Source organism: Akebia trifoliata, chromosome 1, assembly GCF_017979445.1.
Source record: "Akebia trifoliata isolate Shusen 1 chromosome 1, ASM1797944v1, whole genome shotgun sequence".
Taxonomy (NCBI): Eukaryota; Viridiplantae; Streptophyta; class Magnoliopsida; order Ranunculales; family Lardizabalaceae; genus Akebia; species Akebia trifoliata.
The window spans coordinates 11,432,811-11,457,130 of NC_141375.1; the positions used below are offsets into that span (position 1 = coordinate 11,432,811).

The 24,320-nt window shown below is 34.3% G+C and overlaps 2 protein-coding genes across 23 annotated transcripts; both read right to left on the reverse strand.

Moving 5' to 3' along the window:
• Window positions 1-10,813: 10,813 nt before the first annotated feature.
• On the reverse strand, window positions 10,814-17,985 carry LOC147410704 (sodium/hydrogen exchanger 1-like). Of its 22 annotated transcripts, none has more exons than XR_015177512.1 (16): window positions 17,864-17,977; window positions 17,674-17,714; window positions 17,471-17,559; window positions 16,810-17,011; window positions 16,619-16,717; window positions 15,844-15,990; window positions 15,671-15,758; window positions 15,132-15,227; window positions 14,739-14,802; window positions 14,054-14,661; window positions 13,447-13,799; window positions 13,166-13,284; window positions 12,548-12,607; window positions 12,391-12,437; window positions 12,106-12,300; window positions 11,964-12,028 (listed from the first exon to the last, which is right to left on the reverse strand). XR_015177512.1 is itself a non-coding variant. In XM_086439134.1 (15 exons), exons 12-15 carry the CDS (start codon window positions 12,582-12,584, stop codon window positions 11,948-11,950), a joined length of 243 nt encoding a protein of 80 aa, XP_086295260.1. In that variant the 5' UTR covers window positions 12,585-12,607; window positions 13,166-13,284; window positions 13,447-13,799; window positions 14,054-14,661; window positions 14,739-15,227; window positions 15,671-15,758; window positions 15,844-15,990; window positions 16,619-16,717; window positions 16,810-17,011; window positions 17,471-17,559; window positions 17,674-17,714; window positions 17,864-17,982; the 3' UTR covers window positions 10,814-11,947. The 22 variants fall into 22 exon arrangements, 4 of the variants coding, with proteins under 4 accessions (XP_086295260.1, XP_086295234.1, XP_086295251.1 ...); XR_015177510.1 differs by having other exon boundaries at window positions 14,054-14,642; window positions 14,739-14,806; XR_015177506.1 differs by having other exon boundaries at window positions 14,739-14,806.
• Window positions 17,986-18,205: 220 nt separating this feature from the next.
• LOC147410705 (uncharacterized) lies at window positions 18,206-21,210 on the reverse strand. Its single transcript, XM_086444982.1, has 9 exons — window positions 21,089-21,210; window positions 20,914-21,013; window positions 20,076-20,829; window positions 19,637-19,915; window positions 19,335-19,538; window positions 19,165-19,257; window positions 18,938-19,045; window positions 18,479-18,833; window positions 18,206-18,397 (listed from the first exon to the last, which is right to left on the reverse strand). The coding sequence occupies exons 3-9, from the start codon at window positions 20,301-20,303 to the stop codon at window positions 18,393-18,395; spliced, it is 1,272 nt and encodes a 423-aa protein (XP_086301108.1). The 5' UTR covers window positions 20,304-20,829; window positions 20,914-21,013; window positions 21,089-21,210; the 3' UTR covers window positions 18,206-18,392.
• Between the last annotated feature and the right edge of the window lie 3,110 nt (window positions 21,211-24,320).

Sequence of the window (24,320 nt, forward strand, 5' to 3'; positions counted from 1 at the left end):
TATTTTTATTTTTTCAAAAAAAAAATTTCTTTGGGTTTTTGTTGAATTATGGTTTTGCATGTCTTATTAATACACTTTAATGGATGAATTGGTTTTGTTACAAACTGCTATTTGGAGAAAACCCTCTAAAAGATTTTAGGGTCCCAAATACATAAACAGGGAGGTTGGTGTTGGAAAACCACTATTTGGAAGATTTTATACAAATTTGATGTAGGACAACACAATGATTTCGAGGTTTCGTGAATTGTTATATGTTGAGAATTTAAAGGTTAAAATGGTGATGGATGCATATGCCTGGTGATGTGAATTGGGTTTAAGGATTTAGAATTTTTGAAGGCTATGAATTGAGAAATAAGAGCTGCTTATATAAAATTGGAAGAAAAAAGGAATAGATTTGAAGATGTAGAGGCATGACACTCATGGTATTTTTACAGATGATTGAGCAACAACCTTCAAAGACTCATAGTTATGGTTGAGCTGTTGAAGCTTAGATAGTAAAACGTTCTATAATCTGGACCTAATGAGGTTACTTTTGAAATGAAAATCTTACTATAAAAATAAAAAAAAAACATATTGAACTTGTAAACATTGAGAATAGGGGGTACTTATAGTTAGCTGAACAGTAGGCTTGGAGTATCTTAAGCAATATACCACTCCAAAAGATCGATCCATTGAAGAGGGGGAGATTTAGGAATATAAGAGGGCCACCAGGGTTAATTGGGGTTTGACATACCTGAGAGTGAAGGAAAATATACACTGAACCCCCCTCACTCAAAATATATGAAAAAACATATGTAAAAACAATGTAACAATAATAAATTTTCAAAATATGGGTTAGAAGTTTCAGATTGAGCTGATTTTTTGTGAGGATGATCTCTATGATGGGAAGATCATCTGAAAAAAAAAAAAAAAAAATCAGTCCAATCTAAAACTTCTAACCCCATTTAAAGTGATTTAGAATGTGGTCCGTTGATTTTTTTGTCAATAATTTGTAAATCACTTTTGATGGATTTACAAGTTTCAGATTGAGCTGATTTTTTGTGAGGATGATCTTCTCATCATAGTAGCCAACCTCGCAAAAAATCAGCTTAATCCTAAACCTCTAACCCATATTTTGAATAACCATTATTTTTATATATGTTTTTACATATGTCCCATGAACCGCCCCATATATGTATATGAATATTATTATATATTTATAAGGGTATTTAAGTAATTTTTTATGCATTCTGGGTGCATTATGTTGGATTGTGTATTATGCAGGTATTTTGTTTATCAAAAAAATTTCATGTGTCCATTTTTAAGACGAGATGCTGTCAAAATTTCTATCGAATTATAAATTTTTCTATAATTTTTTTTAGAATTATAAATATTTTTAAATTAAAATAATTATTTTTTAATTGTATATATAATTTTATTATATTTATATATATTTAGTGTAATTATATATTTGTAGGGGTATTCTGATAATTTTTAATGCATTATGGGTGCATTATCAACCTTAAGAGTATTCTGATCATTTTACCCTAATACAGCAGATTCTTGAAGCTGTATCAAACAGTAATTACCAGATTCTGATCAACAGCGCAACACTTTTACAAAGTTCTATCAAACAAGCTTTTTAATGTTTTAGTTTCTGACAGCAGATTCTAACAGCAAAAACTGATAACAGATTTAGGAAGTTAAATCAATCAGCACCTTACGGACCAGAAATGGTACTAGATTTGAAATGTAGCCCTCTTTGCCTACAATATTCTCTTCAACATCCTATATACACTATAGCGTTGGCATAGTGTATTTGGGTCAAGGTCATCAAGTTAGATTTATGAAAGTTGAAGACGAGGGGCATTTGGGTCTTTTCATGTTGCTAGTTGGGGTCTAGGTCATCAATTTCAAAACATAGGGGTATCTTCAATATTCAGCAACATGGGAGGGGGGCAGGTGTAAAATTAAATTTTTTAAAAAAAAGAATACCCTATAGCGACGGTCGGCGACCGTAGTTAAAGGCCTAATTAAATTTTTTTTATAAAATACCTTATAGCGACGGCCAATAACGGCTGTCGCTATAAGTCTCACATATACTAATTGGCCGTTGATAGTATGTGTCAGAGGTTTTAGCGATGACCACGGACGGCCTGGGTGGCTGTTGTTATATGTATTTGTGACGGTTTTCTTCTTTAGTGACGGTCGACGACCGTCGCTATATCCTTATTTTACTGTAGTGAATTGATTGCAAAAGTGCATGACTTGTGAAATATCGTCAATCCATCTTTATTAATATAAGTTTGTAACTATTTCGATACCTTGAAATTCACAACTAATTAGTATCAAGTTCAATAATAAAGTATTGAACTCGATACTAATGAGTAAAACATACTTTCTGTCAAGGTGTTGTAGTTCCAATTAGTGTCGAGTTCAATAATAATTTAGTTTCAAGGTTGACAATAATTAAATTTTCTAGATTCAAACTTGACAGTATTTAAATCTTGTAGAGTCGAATTCGATGTAGAGTCTAACTCATCATAATTTAATCATTGTTGTCGAACTCGACACTAATGTTTTTCTGTGTGTTTTACAAACGACCTTATGTCGACACTAAGGTCTTATTTGACTCCTAAGATTCTTCTCCTAAGGTTGTTCCGAGATGGCTCCGAAGATAAGTTTTGTCTCGAAGAGATCCAAGGTTTTCAAAAATGGAGGAGATGAAACTACATGAAACCAAAATGGAGGGGAATATGAATGGTGCTTTCATTGAGAGATCTTGATTGTGGTTATTTCTATTTTGATTTTCTTTCAAATTTACATGCAATTTTGGCAAATTGAGCTTTCAATTATGTGCTTCAATTTCGATTCTATTTTTGTTACACAACAAACCTCTAATCATTTTTACTCACTTTTTGGATCCTTCTCTCTTTCTTTCTTCAATTGATCTTACTTTGGGCATTTTATGCTCTATTTCTATCCATTTTTCATTATTTTTCTAAGGCAAAATTCATGTTGTTTTCAGATCTAGAGTTCTTCTCTATTTTAGAAGATTTTGTTTCTGTTTCTTCTACTTTTGATGCACAATCAAACCTAATTATGATCTTTGTTTATTGTTTTTCTCTTGAATTCTTCTTCCTTTAATGATTAATTCTTTGTATCCATTTTATTTTCTTATTGTTTTACTGTTTTGTATTTTTTTTTTTTACATTCGTTTGTGTGATTGGTTTAGATCCCAATCTGGATCATAATCATTTTAGCTTTTTTTTTTCCATTTGTTTCTTCTTTGATTCACCTCGTTTTTTGTGTCTTTTCTCCAAATTTCACGCAAAATCCTCTAATTTTATTTAATTTTCTATTTTTTTTTTTTTATCATTTTGAGATGTCATGTATTTCTTTTTGTGCAAATCTTGCAAAAAATTGAGGTTTGGACATTTTTGACATATAACGACCAAAAAATCGTTACATAGCGATTTTCAGATCTTTTTTGTTTTCTTTTCTCTACTTCTTTATGCTATTGTTCTTTTGTTCTCTAACAAAAAAAAAATTCTTTAATTTTCACCCTTATTTTGCTTCTTGTCCTTATGCTTGTTCTCTTTTTGTTTTAATTTCTTACTTTTCAGATGGATTGAGAGATGAGTAACACCCCACATTTTTCCTCGGGAAAACATTATCACTTGAGCTATGTAACTACTTTGTCATTTTTTTCTCTTTCGAGAGAATCAAAGACTTAGTTTGATGCCACATATGTGATAACATTTAATCCTTTGTAAGGCGTCATGCTGTCCAATTTTTTTTTCTAGTCTTTTACTATATGAATATTTTATTTTATACTCTTTGGTACACACTTTATGTCTGAAAATCAAACATGGGTTCTCTTCTAGCGACATGACAATGTTATTTCATTTTCTTGATTGTTAATACAATTGTTTCTAAAGATGATAACGTTGCCTTTCAACCATTAATGTGACTACTTTGATCATCTATGAATGTTACATTGCTTTGTTTTATCATCCTTTTGAATTTTTGATATAACTATCTTTTGATTTTAAGCATTAAACTTGCAATGTTGTTGGTTTAAGAAGCTTTAAGTCATTTGGTTGTTAATATAATTGTTTTTCAAGCATCAATGTTTGTTGTTTTAATTAATGTGAACTGATAACAAAATTGGTTTTATGCCTTTACTGATAATGTGATCATCTAAAGTGTTAGTGTTAACATGTTAATGATGTTCTTTTAGTAGTTCTAAACATCTTTTCTAGTATTTGTCCTTTTTAATCAAAATAATAAAATAAAATAAAATCTTAAATTTTCAGCACGGATGATCTGATTTTAAAGAAAAAGAAATTCTAAGTCAATACCAACGGTACAAGGGCAATGCTCAAATATATGTTTGTCTGGTGGGATTAACCAGTTAGAAGGTAGGTCGTGAAGCTAATAGGGTACCGACAAAAAATCAGCAAGTGATGGATTTAGATGTAGTAAATATATCTTTTATGGGTTGATGAGAGGGAGAAAAAATTGATGTTTGGAAAATAAATACATGGAACAATGCCTTTACCTCTAAAGCTCCCATGGTGGATAAGGATAGAGATGACGTACTGTTATAGGAAAATAGTCCTGAAGCCATAATTAAGTCAGATGAGAGAAGCCATAAATAGGTTAACCCGAGGAAAGGAGAAACATAATAATATATTAGCACCGGAAAAAGAATAAAGATTTGTCGAAAAATCTAGAGGACTCACTTGAGATACAATTGCAAAAAAGTTTATCTCTGAATAATATGTTAGAAGTACACAATGTCATGCATACAATGATGAAGGATTTGTGTGTTTAGAAAAAAAGAAAAAAAGAAAGAAAAAGAATCATAGGAGAGTATTCTGAATGGAAGTCTTTTCACACCCATTCTCGAAGAAGTTTGTTTCACCTAATTTCCGACAATACGATGGCACCACTTGAAATTACAAGCTTTGATTGTGTCTAATCCTAGAGGAGGGGGGGAATAGGATAATTAAAAATTCATTCCATTTTTTCTAATTTTAATTTGGATTGATAACTTTCCTATATGTTCTAAGTTATTCACCGATTCTCGATTTTGCACTTATGTCTCTAATTTGCATTTAATGAATATACACTTAGAATATAAACATTCATTACGTCATGTCATTCAATAGCTCATTCATATAAGATTTATTTATTCGGTATACATGGTATCTCAAGACATTCAAAGCATTTAAATGTAAATTGTGGAATCATAAAACATGCATAAGAGACACAAGATTTATAGTGGTTCAGCAACATGCTTACATCTACTCCCAAGATCACCTTCGCAAAGGTCTTGGTATTCACTATTAAAGAAGTTTATAGTTCAACTTGAATCATACATAAAAATTTTATACCTACGCTAAATTCTAAAAACCTTAAGATTGAGAGAACGCATCCTCTCGAAATAGAATTCTTTATATTTAGGAAAAATTATAAACCTTAAGATCAAGCGAACGCATCCTCTTGAAATAAAATTTTTATACTTAGGACAAATTCTAAACCTTGAGATCGAGAGAAAGTATCTTCTTGAAATAAAATTTTTACTAAGATAAATCATAAATCTTAAAATCAAGTGAAACACATGCACTCAAAATGGCATTTTTTCACTAGGAAAAATCCTAAATCTTAAAATCGAGAGAACGCGTCCACTCGAAATTTTGCCTCTACTCTTGTCAAGAGTCATTGACACTTACAAGAGCTTGGGGCCTATTTGGATTGACTTTTCCAAGTGTTTCTAGCTTTTACGAGGAGCCAGAAGCACTATATCAATTATTTGGATACATAAGCACTTGGAGAAGTAATTTCACAAAAGAGTAAAAATAGTACTTCTAAGAGAAGTACCGAGACTTGTTCTTTTCAAAACTATTTTTGCACGGAGCAATTTTGTCCATCAAATATAAGTAGCGGTTCCAATTATACCCTCACGAAATTTTACATTTTACTCAATATGTTCCTCGTCAACTCATCAAAATATAAATCCTTCACCTGTGGAAACCCTCAACAAAAACCCTCTCCTCTTTCGCATCTCCTCCTTCAGGTGACTTCGACGGCGATCCTTTCGACGATTGCAACAGAGACCTCTCCGAAGATTGCAGCAGCGAATTCATCGTCTCTTCATCGTTTACCTTTGGAAACCCTCAACAAAGAGAGTTTTTAACTTTCACAATAAGAAGTGAGAGTTAAGAACTCTTTATCGCGAAGACCGTAAATTGACAGAGACAGAGTCCTCTTGCCTTCCATACTCCTTCATTGTCATCATCATCGGGAAACCCATTTCAACATGTAAGCTCTATCTCTTTTTATCTTCTTTTTTTTTCCCTCTCAACTGGTTCGATATTCATCAAAAATTCTAGCGATTAACTTGCATCAACTTCTCTTCTTGTCCGTCATTAATGGACATTAAAACTCTCACAAATAATACAAGTCCAATCATCCATGGTGACACCATTTATGAATTTTTGTGGGTTTTTAACAGAATCATAGAGAATCACTAAAGTCCATAGTCACTAGCCCTCTATGGTTGAATTGAATTTGTATGGTTTCAATTTTCATATTATTCGCCTTACTTTACTATACTTTACCTGATCTAATTGATGGGTTTAGGGTTAGGGTTTATGTATTTGTAGGTGAATTAGGTTCTAGCTTGTGTAATTGTGGTGATTGTATCCAGTTTATGTATTTGCATGTGAATTGAATTTATTAATCAGGTCAACCCTATTGTGAGAGCCTACCAATAAACCTACACTGGCCTCCATTGCTCACAAACCAACATCCACTACCTAAAAAAATAGTGATTATCATCACTATGTTCGTCCAACTTGTAGCGAATCAATTTAGAAACTTTTAGGAGTCAATGATTACGATTGAGGAATTTTTAGGTTGCATGTCTTGTATTTGATTCATTTTCAATATTCACAACATGTTTATATTGTTTTATATTGTTATATATAAGGCATTCTGGTCATTTTAACATAATCCAGAATAGTTCCCAACTACAAAACTCTGTCAGAAGTAATTCTCAGAACCTCCATCCAAACACAAAACTCTGTCAGAACTACTCTAGATAGTACTTCAAAAAGTGCTTCTGGGAATACTTATATTCTATGTACTTCCGGCTCCTGTATCCACACGGGCCCTTGGTTTTTAAGGGTTGAACCAAGTAACCACATACAATGATTTTGAATTAAAAAAAATAAATACAAAGACTCACTCAATTCGTAGATTTACCAATTCCGATCTTGAGTTCTTTTGAGTCTTTGAGTCTTCATGTCATCCGTCTACTTGTACTCCTTACTTCGAGTGATTTGCCAATACGTGCAAGATGATGAATAGATGAATGAAGATGAATCAAGGAAGACTCAACCCTTCGATTTTACCAATTCCGATCTTGAGTCGTTTGAGTCCTTGATTCCACAAGTGCATCTTCGACTCTATCAAGTTCTTTCGTTTGTCGGTTTCTTGTGATCACTTTTTCATCTTCTCCTTTTGCTCCTTGCTCCATTAAATAATCAATGTGTGTGTAGGTGGAGGTTTGATGGAGCAAGTGAGATCAAATGAGAGGTCTAGGAAGGTTGAAGGGAGATTCACCTAAGTATACTCTCATGTGTGTTGAGGGTGCTATAGAGAGTGTGAGGAACATGGGGAGCACTCTTTCTCAAGTGTTGATCAAACCCAAATGAAGCCAAGGCTTCTAATTTATAGAAAAGGTAATTTGGGTTGAGTTTCTGACGGTGGCACCCCCAACTTGGCAGTGGCATCATCAGAGGCACAACGGTAAAAAAACAAGTCGTTAGTGCACTAGAGGCAATAGCTAGAGGTGAAACATCCAACTTGGTGGTGGCACCGCAAGAATAGTGGTTCGACCACTACCAACCCTATTTTAGCCATAATTGGTCAGTGGCTGTGGCTGGCACTGCCACTCCTATCGCCAGCACCAATTTCACTAGAATTGGGCTCAAATGGGGTGGACTTTGAACGTACAAATGATGTACCTATTCAGACACATTCTAAAGTCTCTTGAGTATGTCTAAAGGGTCTTGGGGTGGTGCATATACCTGATTGGGTTTGACACACAATTGGTTTGTCGTTGAAGTGCGTGCACATCAATATGTCTAAGTTGCATCGGCACGTGTCACCGTGCGTCGCGATGTGTTCGCCATGTGTCACAATGAGTCTTCCATGTGTCATGACTTGTCCGACATGTGTTTTCATGTATCTTGAACAAAGTTTACCTATTATTACATACTCGACATCATGCGATTGACTTGAGATTGACAAAAGAAGGTACTAACAATCTCTTTTTTTGTCAATTACGAGACAAAACCAATCGAAACCACTAACTGGGAAATATTCTCAAAATGACCAAAAACTTTCAAATCCCCATACAAAAAGTTTTTACAAAAAATTACAAATACAAAATGAAAAACTATAAATGATTACAATCTTTGCATCCGTTGAACATGTACATGAAGAAGATAGATTTCTCGATATGGATTTCTCCTCCTCAAGCGAATCTCCTCCTTACTATCTGCATCGTCGTTCATTCATAGGCGTAAATCATTCTCCCCCTTTGTCATAGGTGGAATGCATTCGTCTTATATACTTGCATAAAAACTGTTTCATAGGTGGAATTCTTTCTCTCCCTTTTTATCAGTATTTGAAAAGGAGTGTAATCAACCCAATGCCAACACAAAAAAATACCTATAAGCCTAGGGGAAAGATAGACATGCTATTTGCTAGATTTACCAATAGGAGCAACTAGGCATGGCAAAGACAAGTCAAGCAGTCCATAAAGATAGAACTATCAAAACAGACATACTTAACATGCTACAATGCAATTATTAAACGATATGCCAATAAGGAACAAATGCAAGGAGCATGTAGTTCATGTGAATGATTACAATTTTTCCTATTGAGCATACATTCACAAAATGATAAAATTATACAGATTTTACTATTAAGTATGCAATATTTTCAAAAGCACAAAAGAACATACCATGCTAAAAAGCTAGTAAAGATATGCAAATAAGATCATAGTAGTTATAGCATGATAAATGTGTGAGAAGCTAAAAAATATACCAATATGAATACTCACACGAGACAGTTTAAAAGATGTTACTATTACGAACACCAATTGTCTTGGGCTACAGAAGTTGAGTCATAAGATTCAATAAACTGAGAACTGAATGAGTCAAAATTTACCAATTTGGCTCAAATTATGTGGACCAACGGGCTTGGTTCACACATACATCCAGTCAATTTTTGACCCGAAGCAAAGAGGTTTCAAATCTTCAAATCTACCTATTAGAGTACAACAACGATTTTCACTCAAGATTTGCAAATTTGTTGCAAAAAATCGAAATTCAAAAAATTGTCAGACGGATATACGTCTACTTGGTCAATTATTGATGGGAAGCAGTGAGACTTCATCATTCATAAGTGGACTCATTTTTAGAAACATGTGAGGATACAAGGATCCAAATTTACCAATAGACAACATGTTCTTGAAATAAGACAGATTTTTGGATGAAGTTACCACACTAGCTTCAATTAATGTGAAAATATTTTAAAAGAAAAATTCACAGAAATGAGATCTAAACCTCCAATAGAAGCACACATACTTGAGAGTCTTGAACTCAAACCAAGTTTTATGTCGGGTGTAGACATGAGATTTTCATCTTTGCAGATCTCTCCTCACTACAAAAAATGAGGTATTTAGAGGCGGTTTTAAACCGCCTCCAATTTCGAATAAACCGCCTCCAATATGATTAAGGGCGGTTTTGTCAAACCGCCCACTATAGTGGCGTCGCTGATTCCTTTTAGTGGCCGACTAAGGGCGATTTTAAAACCGCCTCTAAATAATGATTTTAGGGCATTTTCTTATATTTTAGAGGCTATTTGAAAACCGCCTCTAATAAAAATAATTATTGGCGGTTTTAAAATCGCCTCTAAAGAATATGATTTAAGGGCGGTTCTTATATTTATAGAGGCTATTTTAAAACCGCCTCTAATAATAATAATTTAATGGCGGTTTAAAAACCGCCTCTAAAGAATATGATTTAAGGGCAATTCTTATATTTTAGAGGCTATTTGAAAACTGCCTCTAATAATAATAATTTAAGGGCAATTTTAAAATCGCCTCGAAATATTATTATTTGAGGGCAGTTTTTATATTTTAGAGGCAGTTTGAAAACCGCCCCTAAAAACAAATTAGTTTTTAAAAAAAAACAACATTAGAGGCAGTTCAAAACCGCCTCTTATGTTGTAAAAAAAATATTAATAAAATATTCATTCCAAAATAAAACCTACAATTATATAAATAAAAAAAGCTACTATTGGCACTACAAATTTCACTTATCACTTGTTTATAAAAAGATACCACAACCTGTAAATGAATATTTCACCAAACATAAGCTACAATCTACCAAAAATGTATCTATGAAATCCAAAAAAAAATTACGCATTCACGAATATTTTCACTATAAGAAAAGAGACAACTCTATGAATTATAAACAAATGTGATATGATTCTTGGATTTAGTGTGCACTTGAAGCCAATCATCTCCCATACTCCACCCCATCTCCATGCTCACTCTGGCAAAATAAAATGGTAAAGCCATAAATCATATACAACCAAAATACTTGGATATCGTGAGGTTCGTTGTTTTGGGTAAGTAATCTAATTAACAATTTAGCGAAAGTGATGCAGAAGTATGGAAAGTAAAAGAAAATCACATTGTACCTTTTTGTGAATGAATGCTCTCACTTGTTTTCGGCATATTACCCTGAAATACAAAGAAACAAATAAATGGATAAAATCAAACAAGATGGCAATTATTTATTTACCCGATTTGTCCACTTAGCATACATTTTAACATATCAACCTGCAATTTCGACTTACAATACTACAGAGACCTGCAATACCACTCAATGTCATAAGGTTCCATATCTATCCATATCCAGTTTCAAACTCACATATCCCTATCCTTTTGGAGTTAGTTTAACCAGGACATGGTTCAATCCCAGCTTAGTCATAAAAACAACTCCTACATTAATCAACCCCACATTAATAACCTTGATTTGAAAGTTCAAGGGTGCCACTACAACCAAGTCCATCTAGTAAAAAAACATTCAACTTCATCGACAAGATACTTGCCAAGTGTCTAACTTAAATAATGAGCAACCTTTTATAAAGTACATGGAGATTCCCTAAATGTAAATCCATCTTGCTAGCTACCTCATTGACTATCGCCAATGGAAGACTTGAAAGGACCATATTCCTACAAACAGATTTGGATAAGGCTTGTGGTTGGTCACAATTAATAGGAGTTAATTGTGTTCGATCTGAGAAAAAAGGATACATGCAGTCAATGATTAGAGCTCATCTCATTGTCTTAATATTAACAAACAAATCCCCAAAAGGCTAGTTCAAACTTGGTGCATTAGGAGGGTCCACCATTTCACACTTGTTATTGTTGAAGCAGTCTTACTACAAACTTAGTTGAACAAAGTGGGAGTGGTATAAGAGGGGACTTGGGAGCGAGGGTAGGGAAACATATATTGCAAACAAGTTTTAATTTAATTGCTACTAAGTTTTAGTTTAGCTTTTATGGAAAAAAAAAAAAACGAAGGTGGTGTCAGTTAGACTACAAGGATGATGTGCCAAATGTGATATACATAGACAGGGTGGAGCCTTACAGAATGGTAGGTTCTACTCTCTTGCACATGCACCACATGTGCTACACTGAGGCTGGTAGACAGTCTGTAGTCTACGGGGTAACCACTACAATTTTTACCTCCTAAAATGTTAAGGGAAACTGTTTTACCAAATACCAAGTACCAAAAGTAAAGATAACAACATTTAACTTGGTACACAGAGAGAGAAATTTTCCAATACAAAAACATAACTCTAAAGATATAGCCTATAAGAAGTAAACAGTGGAGTCATTAACAAACCTGCCAAAATATAATTTTTTAATAACGTATGCACTAAGTAGACCACTCTGCAAGAGAAAGAGAAGAAGGCTTATCTTACACACACAAGAAAGAGAGAGAGAGAGAGAGAGAGAGAGAGACTTACAAACACTCCTAACAATGTGCTTATGGTAAATAAATATAAGAAGTTGTCAACAAAATGCAAGGCAGTGCTGGAATTGATGTGAGTGAGATCATAAGTCTGGATTGCATTAAAAAGTACCACTGATGTAGCATCATTAACAACACCTTCCTCGAAGACTAAACTGTATAATAGAGGTGTCTCATCCTGATTAAGCACCTGTACCAGCAAATGAAATAAACTATAGTGTTTGTTTATTCCTATTTTGAGTAGTTCAAACAATACACAACTTTTTAAGTCTTTCCATACCTGCAATGTGCAAACAAAATCTGTTGCGGAAAAGATTGCTCCAATGGCTGAACGTAATCAAATGGGATACAGATGACAGCACAAAAAAAGGTGAACTAAAGCAAAAGACAGCATAAAATATAGGCGAGATAAGAAGAGAGTGAAATAAAGAGAGTACCAAGATAATCTCCAATCTCCAGGGCACCTACGTCCATCTTTTTAAATATTTGTCTAGCACCTAAGTCATGCATTGGAGAAAATCATGAGAAACAAATGCGACACCTCTATTATACAGGACACCTAAGTCATGGTTTTCTATCAACATATCAATGCAGGACACCTATGCACATGTCTGTGTCTTTGTTACACAGCTTGTCGCTATCCACGTGCCTGCTCAAATCTAGATTTTAGTTCAATCCACGTTGGATGCTGTATCAAATCACAAAATAATAATAATAATAATCTGTAACAATGTGCCTACATGAGACTTTGGTCTAGTCCATAATTGAAGTAAGGCCCCAAATATCATATAAAAAAGAATGGACCAATGATGCTACATCACTCAATCATGGTAGGGCAAGGTCTGATAGAGATTAATGTGGACAAATTAACAATAGAAACTCTCTTGGGAATGAAAACTGACTTGATACATATTTGCTTCCTATTTAAATTAAAATATTGAACTAGTTCCTTGCACAGTAAGAAAATTAAACATAATAAAAACATCAACCTTAATCTTCCAAGGCACACCACCATACATAGTTTTATATTTAATAAGGTACTGACATTACTGGACCTTGAATTGTTCCCCAACTATAATCCTTCAAAATCTCAAAGCTCCCCTTGTGATCGAATTAACATCTATGGGTTTGAGTCCACTCGGATCCGCATCGATAGCAAAATTGAAATCCACATCTGCAACAAATTGCAACCATAAAAGATTTTTAATTTACTTATATGTATGAACATCATCAAATTAATTAAAGCCCAATCTCCCAGCAAAAGAGAATGCAATATTTATGTAGTAGCTATAGCTAGGGAGTAAGTCAGGAAATAAATTAATCAAAACAAACTAACCTGCAATTGATATGTAAGCAACCATCTTTCTTTTCCACATAAAACTTGCAATTGGGGCATTTCATCCATTTGTTATCCTTAGCAAGCTCTATGACCTTAAGATCATCTCTTCCTCTGTCATTCTCATCCAAGCTTTGAAATTCCTCGCACACCATCTCCGAATGCCATGGCACCTTACACTGTGCACAAAACAATCTTCTGCAATATGGGCACTCAGACTCCCTAACAATCTCCTCTCCATCATTCACCAACATATCAGCTCTTATGTCAGCAACTCCACCCTCACTTTCAATTTTAGTCTCCCATGAATTTGTTAGAATGTTGGTTGCCTCCACCATTAGGTTCACCATGCCCTACAATAATAGTATATATAGCTATTCAATTATATTAACTATATCATTAGTAAACATAATTAAAGAAGAAAAAATAAAGTACAAGCACAAAGCCTATTATTATAGAGGTTCTATTGTCACACCAACTTTTGCTAACAACACCCTAATTCATATGTAAATCATGACTTGAGAATGAGCAAGCATATTGGGGTGGCGTTAGCAAAAGTAGGTGTGGCAATAGAATCTCTCTATTATTATTATTATTATTTAATTACCTTAACTCTGTCCATGTATAACTCAGGAGCAATGACTTTCCTTTGGTGAGCCCACATTGCACCATTGGAGGTGAGGATGCCTTGTCCAAGCAAAGCCCCTCATTCCTTCTGTTGGTATGCTGGCTTCCCCAAATCCAAAGATGTGTAGAGGCTCATTTCCTTCACCACATCCGGGTGGGTCACGTACAACAGTTGCACGTTCCCCAGTGAAAACATGAATACTTTGCCGTATTCTTTTCTCCACTGCTCGAAATATGGGAAGATAATGAAAGTACAATCGTGATTCGTGATGGGTTGTTGTTGTGGGCCCTTTGGAACCATCAATTGGATCTTCTTCATCTCAGGAATATTTCCATAGAGGAAGGAAGGTTGATGACCATCGATACCTTGTTTTTTGAGCTTTGAACGTAGCCTTTTAGGCTTTAAGCAAAGTGCGTTATAGAGACGAAGAAACAAAGTTAATATACAAAGCAAAGCAAGTGAAAAGAAGACCTTGGCAACTAGTTGTAGTTCCATGGCTGCTTCTTCTTATTATTATTTTCTTTCTTCTTTCTTCTTTCTTCTTTCTTCTTTCTTCTTTTGGTGTAATCTGATTAGTTAAGAGTGAGCTATTTATAGAATGAGTTAAGTTAGATAATGATTTAAATAATAAATAAATGAAGATGAGGTATGAAAAGAAGCAAACCTCTCGGATCTCTCATGGGAGTCATAAAGGCATGTAGCAGGGTTCGTGATGAGCGCATGGGTGTCTTACTTCCCATACCATATTGTAGTGTTGCATTGGTAAAACGAACAAGGTTAGAACTATTTATCTTCCAATCCAGCTTGTAATGAACATAACAGGAAATAGTTATTATTACTGGCATGGGCTTGAAACAACCACGTTATCAAAAATTTGGTTATGGTTAACTGTATGTATAACAGAAGGCATTTTTCAGACTGACTCAGTTGTCGACGATAGCATGTAAATTAAACTGAATCAGAAATAGTGCAGGTCAGCCATGCAAATTGTTGACGTAGTTGTCATTTTTCATGTTATATACATGCCCCACTAGCTCCAAGGGAACAAAGATGATACCTTTTGTATAGATAATTATCCTCCCTCACTGTAAAGTTCATTCCACTGAAGCAGTTCGTTCATGTTTACAGGCTAGGATGATACACTTGCACAGACCTAGTTCCATAGATTGAGGAATTGAATGAGAAAAAATGAGCAATCCTAATATTTATTATCAATATTGAAGGACCAAAAGAGGTGATCACACTGGTCCAAACCAAATTGAAGGCTAACCATATTTGAAAGTCCAACATTAAGAGGTAGCAAGAAAGAGATTATGGGGGCAGACCATCCTTTGATGTATGTACCCAGACAGTAGGTTTTCAGCCATTCTCCTCAGACCCATCATTGAGCTAAGGTAAAGAATGGCCAAAAGCCTGAAGGAAAGACTAATGGGGGCAAAACAACCAACTTACGGCACATATGAGGACTTTAAGTTGGAATAATTGGGCGTAGATTGAACTTTTGAATGGAAACACAAAAAGAAAGTAGATTTTTTACCGATAACAAAATTACAGCATCTCATAATGAAAGTTAATTGATTGCAAATTACCACATACCTTATTGAACACCATTTGTGATTATTGCTTCTGATGTAAAGACATGTTGAAGAGGATGAACACAGCAGCCAAATATTTTCTCTTCCATCTGAAAAGTTGGCTCAAAGAGTTCTTTTCAGGCACATATAACTAAAATCATAAGAAAATCGCTGTCATCATCAACAAAACCTTACCCCAAAATTTTGGAATCAGCAGAATGAATCCTGACCCTCCATTCAATTCTATCTAAAGCCTTGTCTGTTGTTGATTCAAGGGTATTCATAACCATCTTGCTACCTTAATCCATGTTCCTTTAGATCTTCCTCTTGCTCTGTTAGAATCTAAGTCATAAATACAATCATATAAGACAACTATCATAGAAATTGTATTCTATCATCATCACCACCACCACCACCACCTCCATCATCATTATCACCAAATGAATCTTATTTCAATTGACTTTCCTCCATTTTATCTTCTATTATGTTATTCCCAAATTTTCTCAATGTACTCGGTCTGATTTTACCTTTCTTAGCTTTAAAACTCATCCATCCCAACATCTACATCTCTACCATACTCATTTTGTTCATAAATTGCTTATTGTTATCTCGTAAATTGTTTTGTTAGTTTGATCAATACACATCTTTAAGTTCTTCAACTATACAACTAACCATAGTTTGCCCCCACTACAAGAAAATCCTGGCTCCATCCCTGTAATTGAGCTATGGGGCCTATGTTGAACCTGCGACTTATAACATTGAATTTAGCAATCCATAGAAACAGACCCAGTTTTGAAATGGCTATTGCTCATTAAAACACCCAAGTCAATTCCAATGGTTTTACACTTAGATGACCCCAATAATCCATTATAATATTTTCAATTATCAAGTAAGTTTCTGGTTGTCTGTTTTCCTAAATTTTTGTCCATTATGTCCACCACTAACCTATAAGAAAAGATATCTAACTTACTCCATGGTTTTAACTTTCAAGAGCTACTGCCACCCCTTCTCCATTTTTGCAAACCAATCTCACATAGAACTCTCTTTCCTCCACTTGAAACACATCCATCTATAAAACAAGGAAATTTTATGCACCTTAATATATAGATATAAAAAAGGTGGTACTTAGTAATTCTGTAAGTATTTGATATCTCTATATACCTGAATTATTTTCATGCAAATTTGGTACTTATTGTTTGCAATATGAGTGTTCTTCGGATTTTCGAAGGAACATTGAAACCGGAACTGATACGCCTTTTTGCGATGATTCAAGTCCTGCTATTTCAGATTTTGGCTTCTTAGCTTGCATTTGCAACTCTTGCAAGTATGACACAGCATCTCCTATGATTGACGCCTTATCCATCTGTACATCGGAAAGAAAAATAGATTAAAAATTATTGCTAGGAAATAAGGAATAGGGTAGATTTTTAATAGATTACAAAGGAATAGCTTGGTGGTGGTAAATAATTTTGGTAACATTTAAAAAAAAGAACTTATATTGTCATTCCAACTTTTCTTATAACACACTAATTCATGAAATCATGTCCAACCAGGGGCGGAGCCAGGATTTTGCCCACATTTTTTGTGTGCTTATCGAGGGTATCCCCACCCATCGGGTGAGACTAATCTCATGGGCACACCCCCCCCCAAAAGTCCTACGTGCAATTGGTTGAGTTAGGTCAACAGACCCTGGAGGGTGGTCCCAAAGAATTCATTGTTAAGTACTAATATCACCCTTATCACTTCAAACTTTAGAAAACATCTACAGCAAAAATATTCAAAATGTTTATATAGATTGAAAAAATGTGTAAGAGAAACACACCTTCCCTACAAAACCCCCAATGCATAGGAAATAATCAATTGGTGTAACCATGTGTTTGCTATGAACAATTTCCCCCAAGATTCGTTCAACTGTTGCACCATGATTTGAAAATCAAATAATCAAATGAAGAACAAGCAGTCTATTTCTAGTTCACTATACATGTATGTAATACCAATCTTTGATGATAGGTTAACTCCACTCACCTTTGGAACACCAAAAGATCTGAACTCAACAGATTGGATACCTTGAACAAAATCAATAATTGTATTAGGAATTGGGCATCCTTTGACAGTTTTAATGTAAGATCTCAAACTTAAGTTATAGTAAAGCTACAAAAACATCATTGTTCTAATAGTAAAGTAACTTCTATTTAAGATTATATAAAAGAATTACCTCTTGGCCAGGTGCATCAAGCGAACTACTCATTTCTTTATCCTTTTCCCTCCTCCTTTATCCGGGCTTGGGACCGGCAATGTAAAATGTTTAATTTTACATTGGCGGAGTTAAAAAAGGTTTACCTAATAAGCAAAAAAAATATGAGTTAGTAACAAGTAAAAAAAATAATATAGTAAGAAACATAAAATATGCGATACGAGATACTAACAATAAAAAAATATGAACTACTAACAAGTAAAAATATATAATAAAAGATAGGAAAAGTGTATGAAGTCTTACACTAACATATTAGTGTATGTGTACCTTACACATTCCAAAATAAAGAGTATGATGTGGGTGAAAAAAGTAATTCTTACCTATGTTGAAATAGTTCAAAAAACCCCAAAAATTACTGATGTTACTTAGTATTTAAGACAAAGTAGTTTACTAAAGACATTAAAAGAAAGAGTAACTCTTAAAAGTTACGGTAAATCAATCATCGTCCGGAGGCTGGGTAGAAGAGTCATGTGGAACTGAGTACGAATTTTCAAACTGCAAAAAAAAAATATGTATATTATGAATTACATTGTATTACTTTATTATAAAACTTAAACAATAAGAATAAATACTTACTAATCGTTCCATTCCCATAAAAAAAACGTTTGAGTTCCTCATGCGCCATCCTATCAGCTTCTCTTTGTCGCGCAGCCTCGACCTTATCAGCTTCTCTTTGTTTCTCCACTTCAATTAGTTGATTTTCTAAAATTTTCACTTTATCCTTCAAAATGATAAGCTCCTCGGTATCTATGGATGAGGAGGCACCTTGGCTAGAAGATGATCCAAACAATGATGTTGGAGTCGGACCCAAGCCATACCCACGAACACGGCCAGGTTTCTCAGGCCCAATAACCTTAGCAAATATGTCATTCGGTCCGATGATGTCTTGAGAGTCCGGTGGTAAATCTTTCATGAGTTCTTTCATCTCATCCTACAAAAATATTTATGATTATAATTAATTTAATTAACAATTATTGACAATGATTAATTATAGTAAATAATTGAAATTTTTCAATAATGTAATTTTGCACTTACAATTTTTTTAGCAGCAACATCATCTATTGGAACGTTATCAGCATTGGTGTGGATCTTGATAAATAATTCTGCTCGGCTAAGTCGACCCTTCGTTGGATTTTGCTTTTCCTATTCACATATTAGAAAATAACATAATAGTGATTAGTATAATTACATATGTAACTAATATATCAAACAAAATAAATACTATATTTATAATTAATGGAATATTAATATGATTGATATACCTCTTCATGAAGCACACGTGAGAAACTCTTCGAACCACATGTATGAAGCATCGTCTGGTGGGAACGATTTTCTCGATTAATAGTACTCCGATGCTATATCAAAATCAATTAATTAATTAAAAACTCAACATGTAACGTTAACAAACTAAATTCTTTTATACAAAATATACCTGACCCAATTCAGAATTCCAAAAATCAATCAATGTGATCCATTGCTCAAGAGGAATATCATCTGGACAGTTTTGAACTCGAATTCTATCATCATTAAATACATTATAAATACGAGCCTTCAGTCTATGCTTATAGTCCTTCCATAACTTGTTAATTTTTTTCATTACATGCTTGCGATGTTTAGAGTCGATGACAAATTTTTCCTAGAAATCAAAGAAAAATGTAAAACTATTATAAAAAAATTCATAAAATTATATCGATAAAAAAACCTACATAATTCTGTTAAAGATATCTAACATACCAAAACGCTCTGCCACATCCGTTCTTTGGCATCCTTATCAATTCTCTTCCATGATGGGACATCTAATCTAAGTAGATGTAGGTCTCTAGCCAAGACACCACAAAAACTAGACAACTTTTGAGCATGCTTACCATAAGCTTGTTCAGCCTTGTTAAAAAGCACTTCCGGTCTTCGATTATGTTCGACATTAAATATATTAATGCATCGAGTCAGACCTCGCTTTCTCTTGGGGGGCACTCCTGAAGACACCTCATCAACCTCATGCTGAAGTGAGTCCATCTACATTTACAAACAATGTTAGAATACAAATATGAAATCAAAATAAAAATTAATTAAATATTTATTACAAATTTAAGTAATAAATAATTAATTTAACAATTATATTGATATACCGATGAACATTTAAATTAAATAATTCATTACAAAATATGAGCTCTACCTTAGTGATTTTCAAAATCAGAATCATTTGCATCATCAACAACATCAACTGAATGAGAAAGCGGTTCAGATAACAAGTGGGGAGGTGCATCGATAGTAACCCCCGGTACATCATCTCTAATCCAATTGACATCACCATCATTGCTCTCTTCAAAAATATTTCTATCAAAACCATCACCAAATGGATGGTTCTCCCATATATCGTCTTCCTCATTAACAATTTCCTCATTCATGTCATATAAATCTCTCGGTTTAATCTTTACAACAACATTCCATCCTAAATCAACAGGATCTTCTACATAGAAAACTTGTCGTGGTTGTGAAGCTAGTGCAAATGGTTCATCTGTGACTTTATCTCCTTGAAATAAAAGTCGTGTGAAGTTGACAAGAGTAAACCCATGATCATCAATCTTTATTCCTTTGCCCATTGTCGTAACATCAGCCCAATCACACTTAAACAATACAAACTTAAGATTATGAGAATATGTCAATTCAATTATATCTGTTAAACGCCCATAATATATTATTGATCCTGTAACGGGTCTTTTATCTCTAACGCTTGCATAACTTGTAGTAGTTGCAGTAACTGCAACACCACTATTTTGACTTTTACGTCCCTTCTCGTTATCCGATACACGAAATCTAAAACCGTTCTGAATATACCCTTTAAATCTTTTTGCAAAACTTTGCGGACCTAAGCTTAAACTCACAATTTCATCTGACACGATTTTATTTGATTTCTTCAGTAATTGCACCTGATTGAAGCGAAAAAATTAATATTGATGCATTACCAAGATAAAACTAATGAGTCATAATCATATTTAATCTATTTCACTTACATGATCCTTGAACCAATTAGTAAACATTTCATTTTGTAATTTCTGCAGTTCATGAGAATTCTTGCGTGAAAACTGCATTCTAAGAGAACGCATATGTTGTCTGCACAATCACAAAACTAAATTACATCACGTACACTTGTGCATAACTTTAATGATTCAAACAAAATTCTCTTACTCTATGTAACACGTAACATTCTTGTTGTTGAACAGTATGTAGTGATGTGCCTGTTCTCTTTCCAATTCCCTCAAATGAAATGCAACGACACCTCCTATCGCACAATCATCGTAATTTCTAATTGGTCTATTGAACCTTGTCTCAACATTATGTAGATATCTTGAACAAAATGTGAGACATTCCTCAGCCAAGTATCCTTCAGCTATAGATCCTTCAGGTTGAGATCTGTTTCGCACATAAGATTTTAATCTGTGGCGATGTCGATTATTATTCAGCTAGGAAGACCATACCAACAAATGATATTGTTCTTAAGGAACTTCAAAACGCTTCTCTTTGTGATATTTTCATAAGAGGCTACTTCTACTTACTTTGTAAAATAATAAATAACGACTAGGATGAAACGATATCCGTTTGAAGATTTTTACTAAATCTGTCTAATGATGTCCATGCCCCAAAGTGAGAAAAGCCAAGGGGTAGTCATGTTATTCAATTCTAAAAGTGGAGCATTGATCTTATTGATATAGATCTGGTAGAGATGGCATTTACGAATGTGCTGATAGTAATTGCTTTTCATTGTCATCTAATAATATCCCATTTTCATGATTTTCTTGACGAACATGTGACCATTCATGTGAGGTTCACAGACTTCTTCATGTACAGTCTCGATCAATCATTTAGCCTTTACTTCTACGACATAATTAAGGAAAATCTCGTGATGCGATTTTTTGAATAAAGTCCCATTACTTAAGAATTGACCTGCTAATTTCATAATGGTTCTTTATTCATTTACCATCACAGCTGACAGGAGGGTTAGATCTTCAAAGTATGCCATGATGTTCGACTACCATGGTTTCTCTTATATCTATTGGAAAACAATAAACTGATTCGTCCTAGACGTCGATTTCGATAAGATAGATAACTAGGTCTTCTAAAATATTAATCATGGAAGCAAATATGGCTAGTATATCTACAAACTGATTTTTGGTTCGAGGCATATAGGTGAACGAGATCTTAGTGAAGTTTGAGTTCAACTCTTCAAGGTATTCATAAGAGATTCATTTTTGTTCTTGAGTCTTCTATTCCCTAGTTGTCTGATAGATCACTAGACTTGAGTCCCTGAATACATTGATTTCATCCACCTCCAAGTTAATTGCTGCCTTCAGCCTTGCAATACATGCTTCATACTTTACCTCGTTATTGAAATATTGGAATTTTAACCGGATGGCGATTGAGACATAATACCTGTCAGATTTGATTAAAACTGTCCCTATTCTATTTCCTTTCTGGTTTGTAGCTCCATCGAAGTACATCTTCCAATTTTGCTCTTTATCATTGTCTTCAACTTCGATCAGTAAGATGGCTTCTTCCAAGAAATTTGTCCTTAATGGATCATAATTGGATAATGGGTGTTCCGCTAGGTAGTCGGCGATAGCTTGTTTCTTAATGACCTTTTTAGTAACATAGGTGATGTCAAAATCAGATAATAAAAATTACCATTTTGTAGTGCGACCTATCAGCATTGATTTCTCGAATAAATATTTGAGAAGGTCCATTCAAGCGATGAGCATAGCTGAATAGCTGAGGAGGTAATGGCGCAGTCGTTGAGATGCCCAGACTAACGCGCAACAAATCTTTTCGAGTGCCGAGTACCTTGCCTCATAATCGGTGAACTTCTTGCTGAGATAGTGAATGACTTGCTCTTTTTGACTGGACTTATTGTGTTGCCCCAGTACACAGCCCATGGAAATTTCTTGTACCAAGATATACATTAATAAAAGTTGTCATGGCATGGAGGGAACCAAAACCGGTGGATTGAGTAGATATTTCTTTATCTTGTTAAAGGTTTCCTGAAGTCCTCATTCCATATCTTTGGTGAATCTTTTCTAAGTAGCTTAAAGACCTATTCGTAGATAGGTGTGAGTTGTGTGATGAATCTGCTAATATACTATATTCTGCCCAAAAATGCTCTAATGTCTCTTTTTGATACTGGTTCCTTCATTTCGAGATGTACTTGGTCTTCGCTGGATCTATCTCGATGTCTCTTCTACTGACGATAAAGCCTAACAGTTTACCTGACGTTGCTCTCAAGGTGCATTTTGTCGGATTGAGCCTCAGACAGTACTTTTTTAACTAATCAACTACCTTCCTCAAATTTATCGAATGGTTTTCCTCCAGGCCAGACTTGGTGATCATGTCATCCACATAAAATTCCATTTCCTTGTGGATCATGTCATGGAATAAAACTGGCATTGCATGTTGGTAGGTTGCCTCAGCATTCTTGAGTCTGAATGACATGACTTTATAATGAAAAGTGCCCTAGGGTGTGATGAATGTCATTTTCTCTTGGTCATCTTTTGTCATTCTTATTTGTTGTAGCTGGAAAAATCATCCATGAATGAGAACATACCATGCCCTGCTGTGATGTCAACTAGAGTGTTAATGTGCAGTAGTGGAAAATCTTCTTTAGGTTGACTTTTTTCAAATCGTGATGGTCAACGCACATTCGCACTTTCCCATCTTTCTTCAATACTAGAATGGCATTGGCTAGCCATTCAGGATATGTAGACATTCTGAGAAAACTTGTTTAAAACGGTTTCATTACTTCATCTTTAATCATGAATGTCCATTCTGACTTAAATCTTCTCAACTTTTACTTGATCGACTTACTTCCAAGAATGATTGGTAGCTTGAGAACGACGAGATCAGTGTCTAAGTCGGGCATATTTTGTAGGACTAGGCGAAGATTGTTGGGAAAATACAATAAACATGATATTCATGGATCTAGGATTTGATCTTGAACAAACAATAGAATAATCGAAATCGAAAAACAATAATCGTAAAATACCTGGATTCGCTTTTCCGATAATCCGTAAAGAACACTTTGATCTTGATCTGCGAAGAATAGGTGCACTACCCCAACTCTACCTACACTTTGGTGATGGGAACCTTCTATCTCAATAATAAAATAATCTGTGTGTAGAGAGGGGGGGACGGCCACCTATTTATAATAGAGGATACTAGATTTTCTACCCATCGTAGAATTCTAGTATTAGGTGAATACTACTTAAATTTTGATAGGATGTTCACTAACCCATCATATTTGATGTTGGTAACCAATGCTAGACCACTAGCATGATTTCCAATTTTATCCTTAATGTTTTGAACAAATTACAATCCAGTATTTATATAAAATTTGTATATGTGAAAAGACCACAAAATAATTTTAATTACG

Coding starts and splice junctions, on each gene's coding strand:
- LOC147410704 (XM_086439108.1), bottom strand. CDS start 12,584: ATGGACGTAGGTGCCCTGGAGATTGGAGATTATCTTG. Junction 12,301..12,390: donor ATTTTGTTTGCACATTGCAG/GTATGGAAAGAC, acceptor TTGCTGGTACAG/GTGCTTAATCAGGATGAGAC. Junction 12,029..12,105: donor GCACATTGTTAGGAGTGTTT/GTAAGTCTCTCT, acceptor TTTCTCTTGCAG/AGTGGTCTACTTAGTGCATA.
- LOC147410705 (XM_086444982.1), bottom strand. CDS start 20,303: ATGAGGAAATTGTTAATGAGGAAGACGATATATGGGAGAACCATCCAT. Junction 19,916..20,075: donor TGATTTTGAAAATCACTAAG/GTAGAGCTCATA, acceptor TTGTAAATGTAG/ATGGACTCACTTCAGCATGA. Junction 18,834..18,937: donor ATGTTGCTGCTAAAAAAATT/GTAAGTGCAAAA, acceptor ATATTTTTGTAG/GATGAGATGAAAGAACTCAT.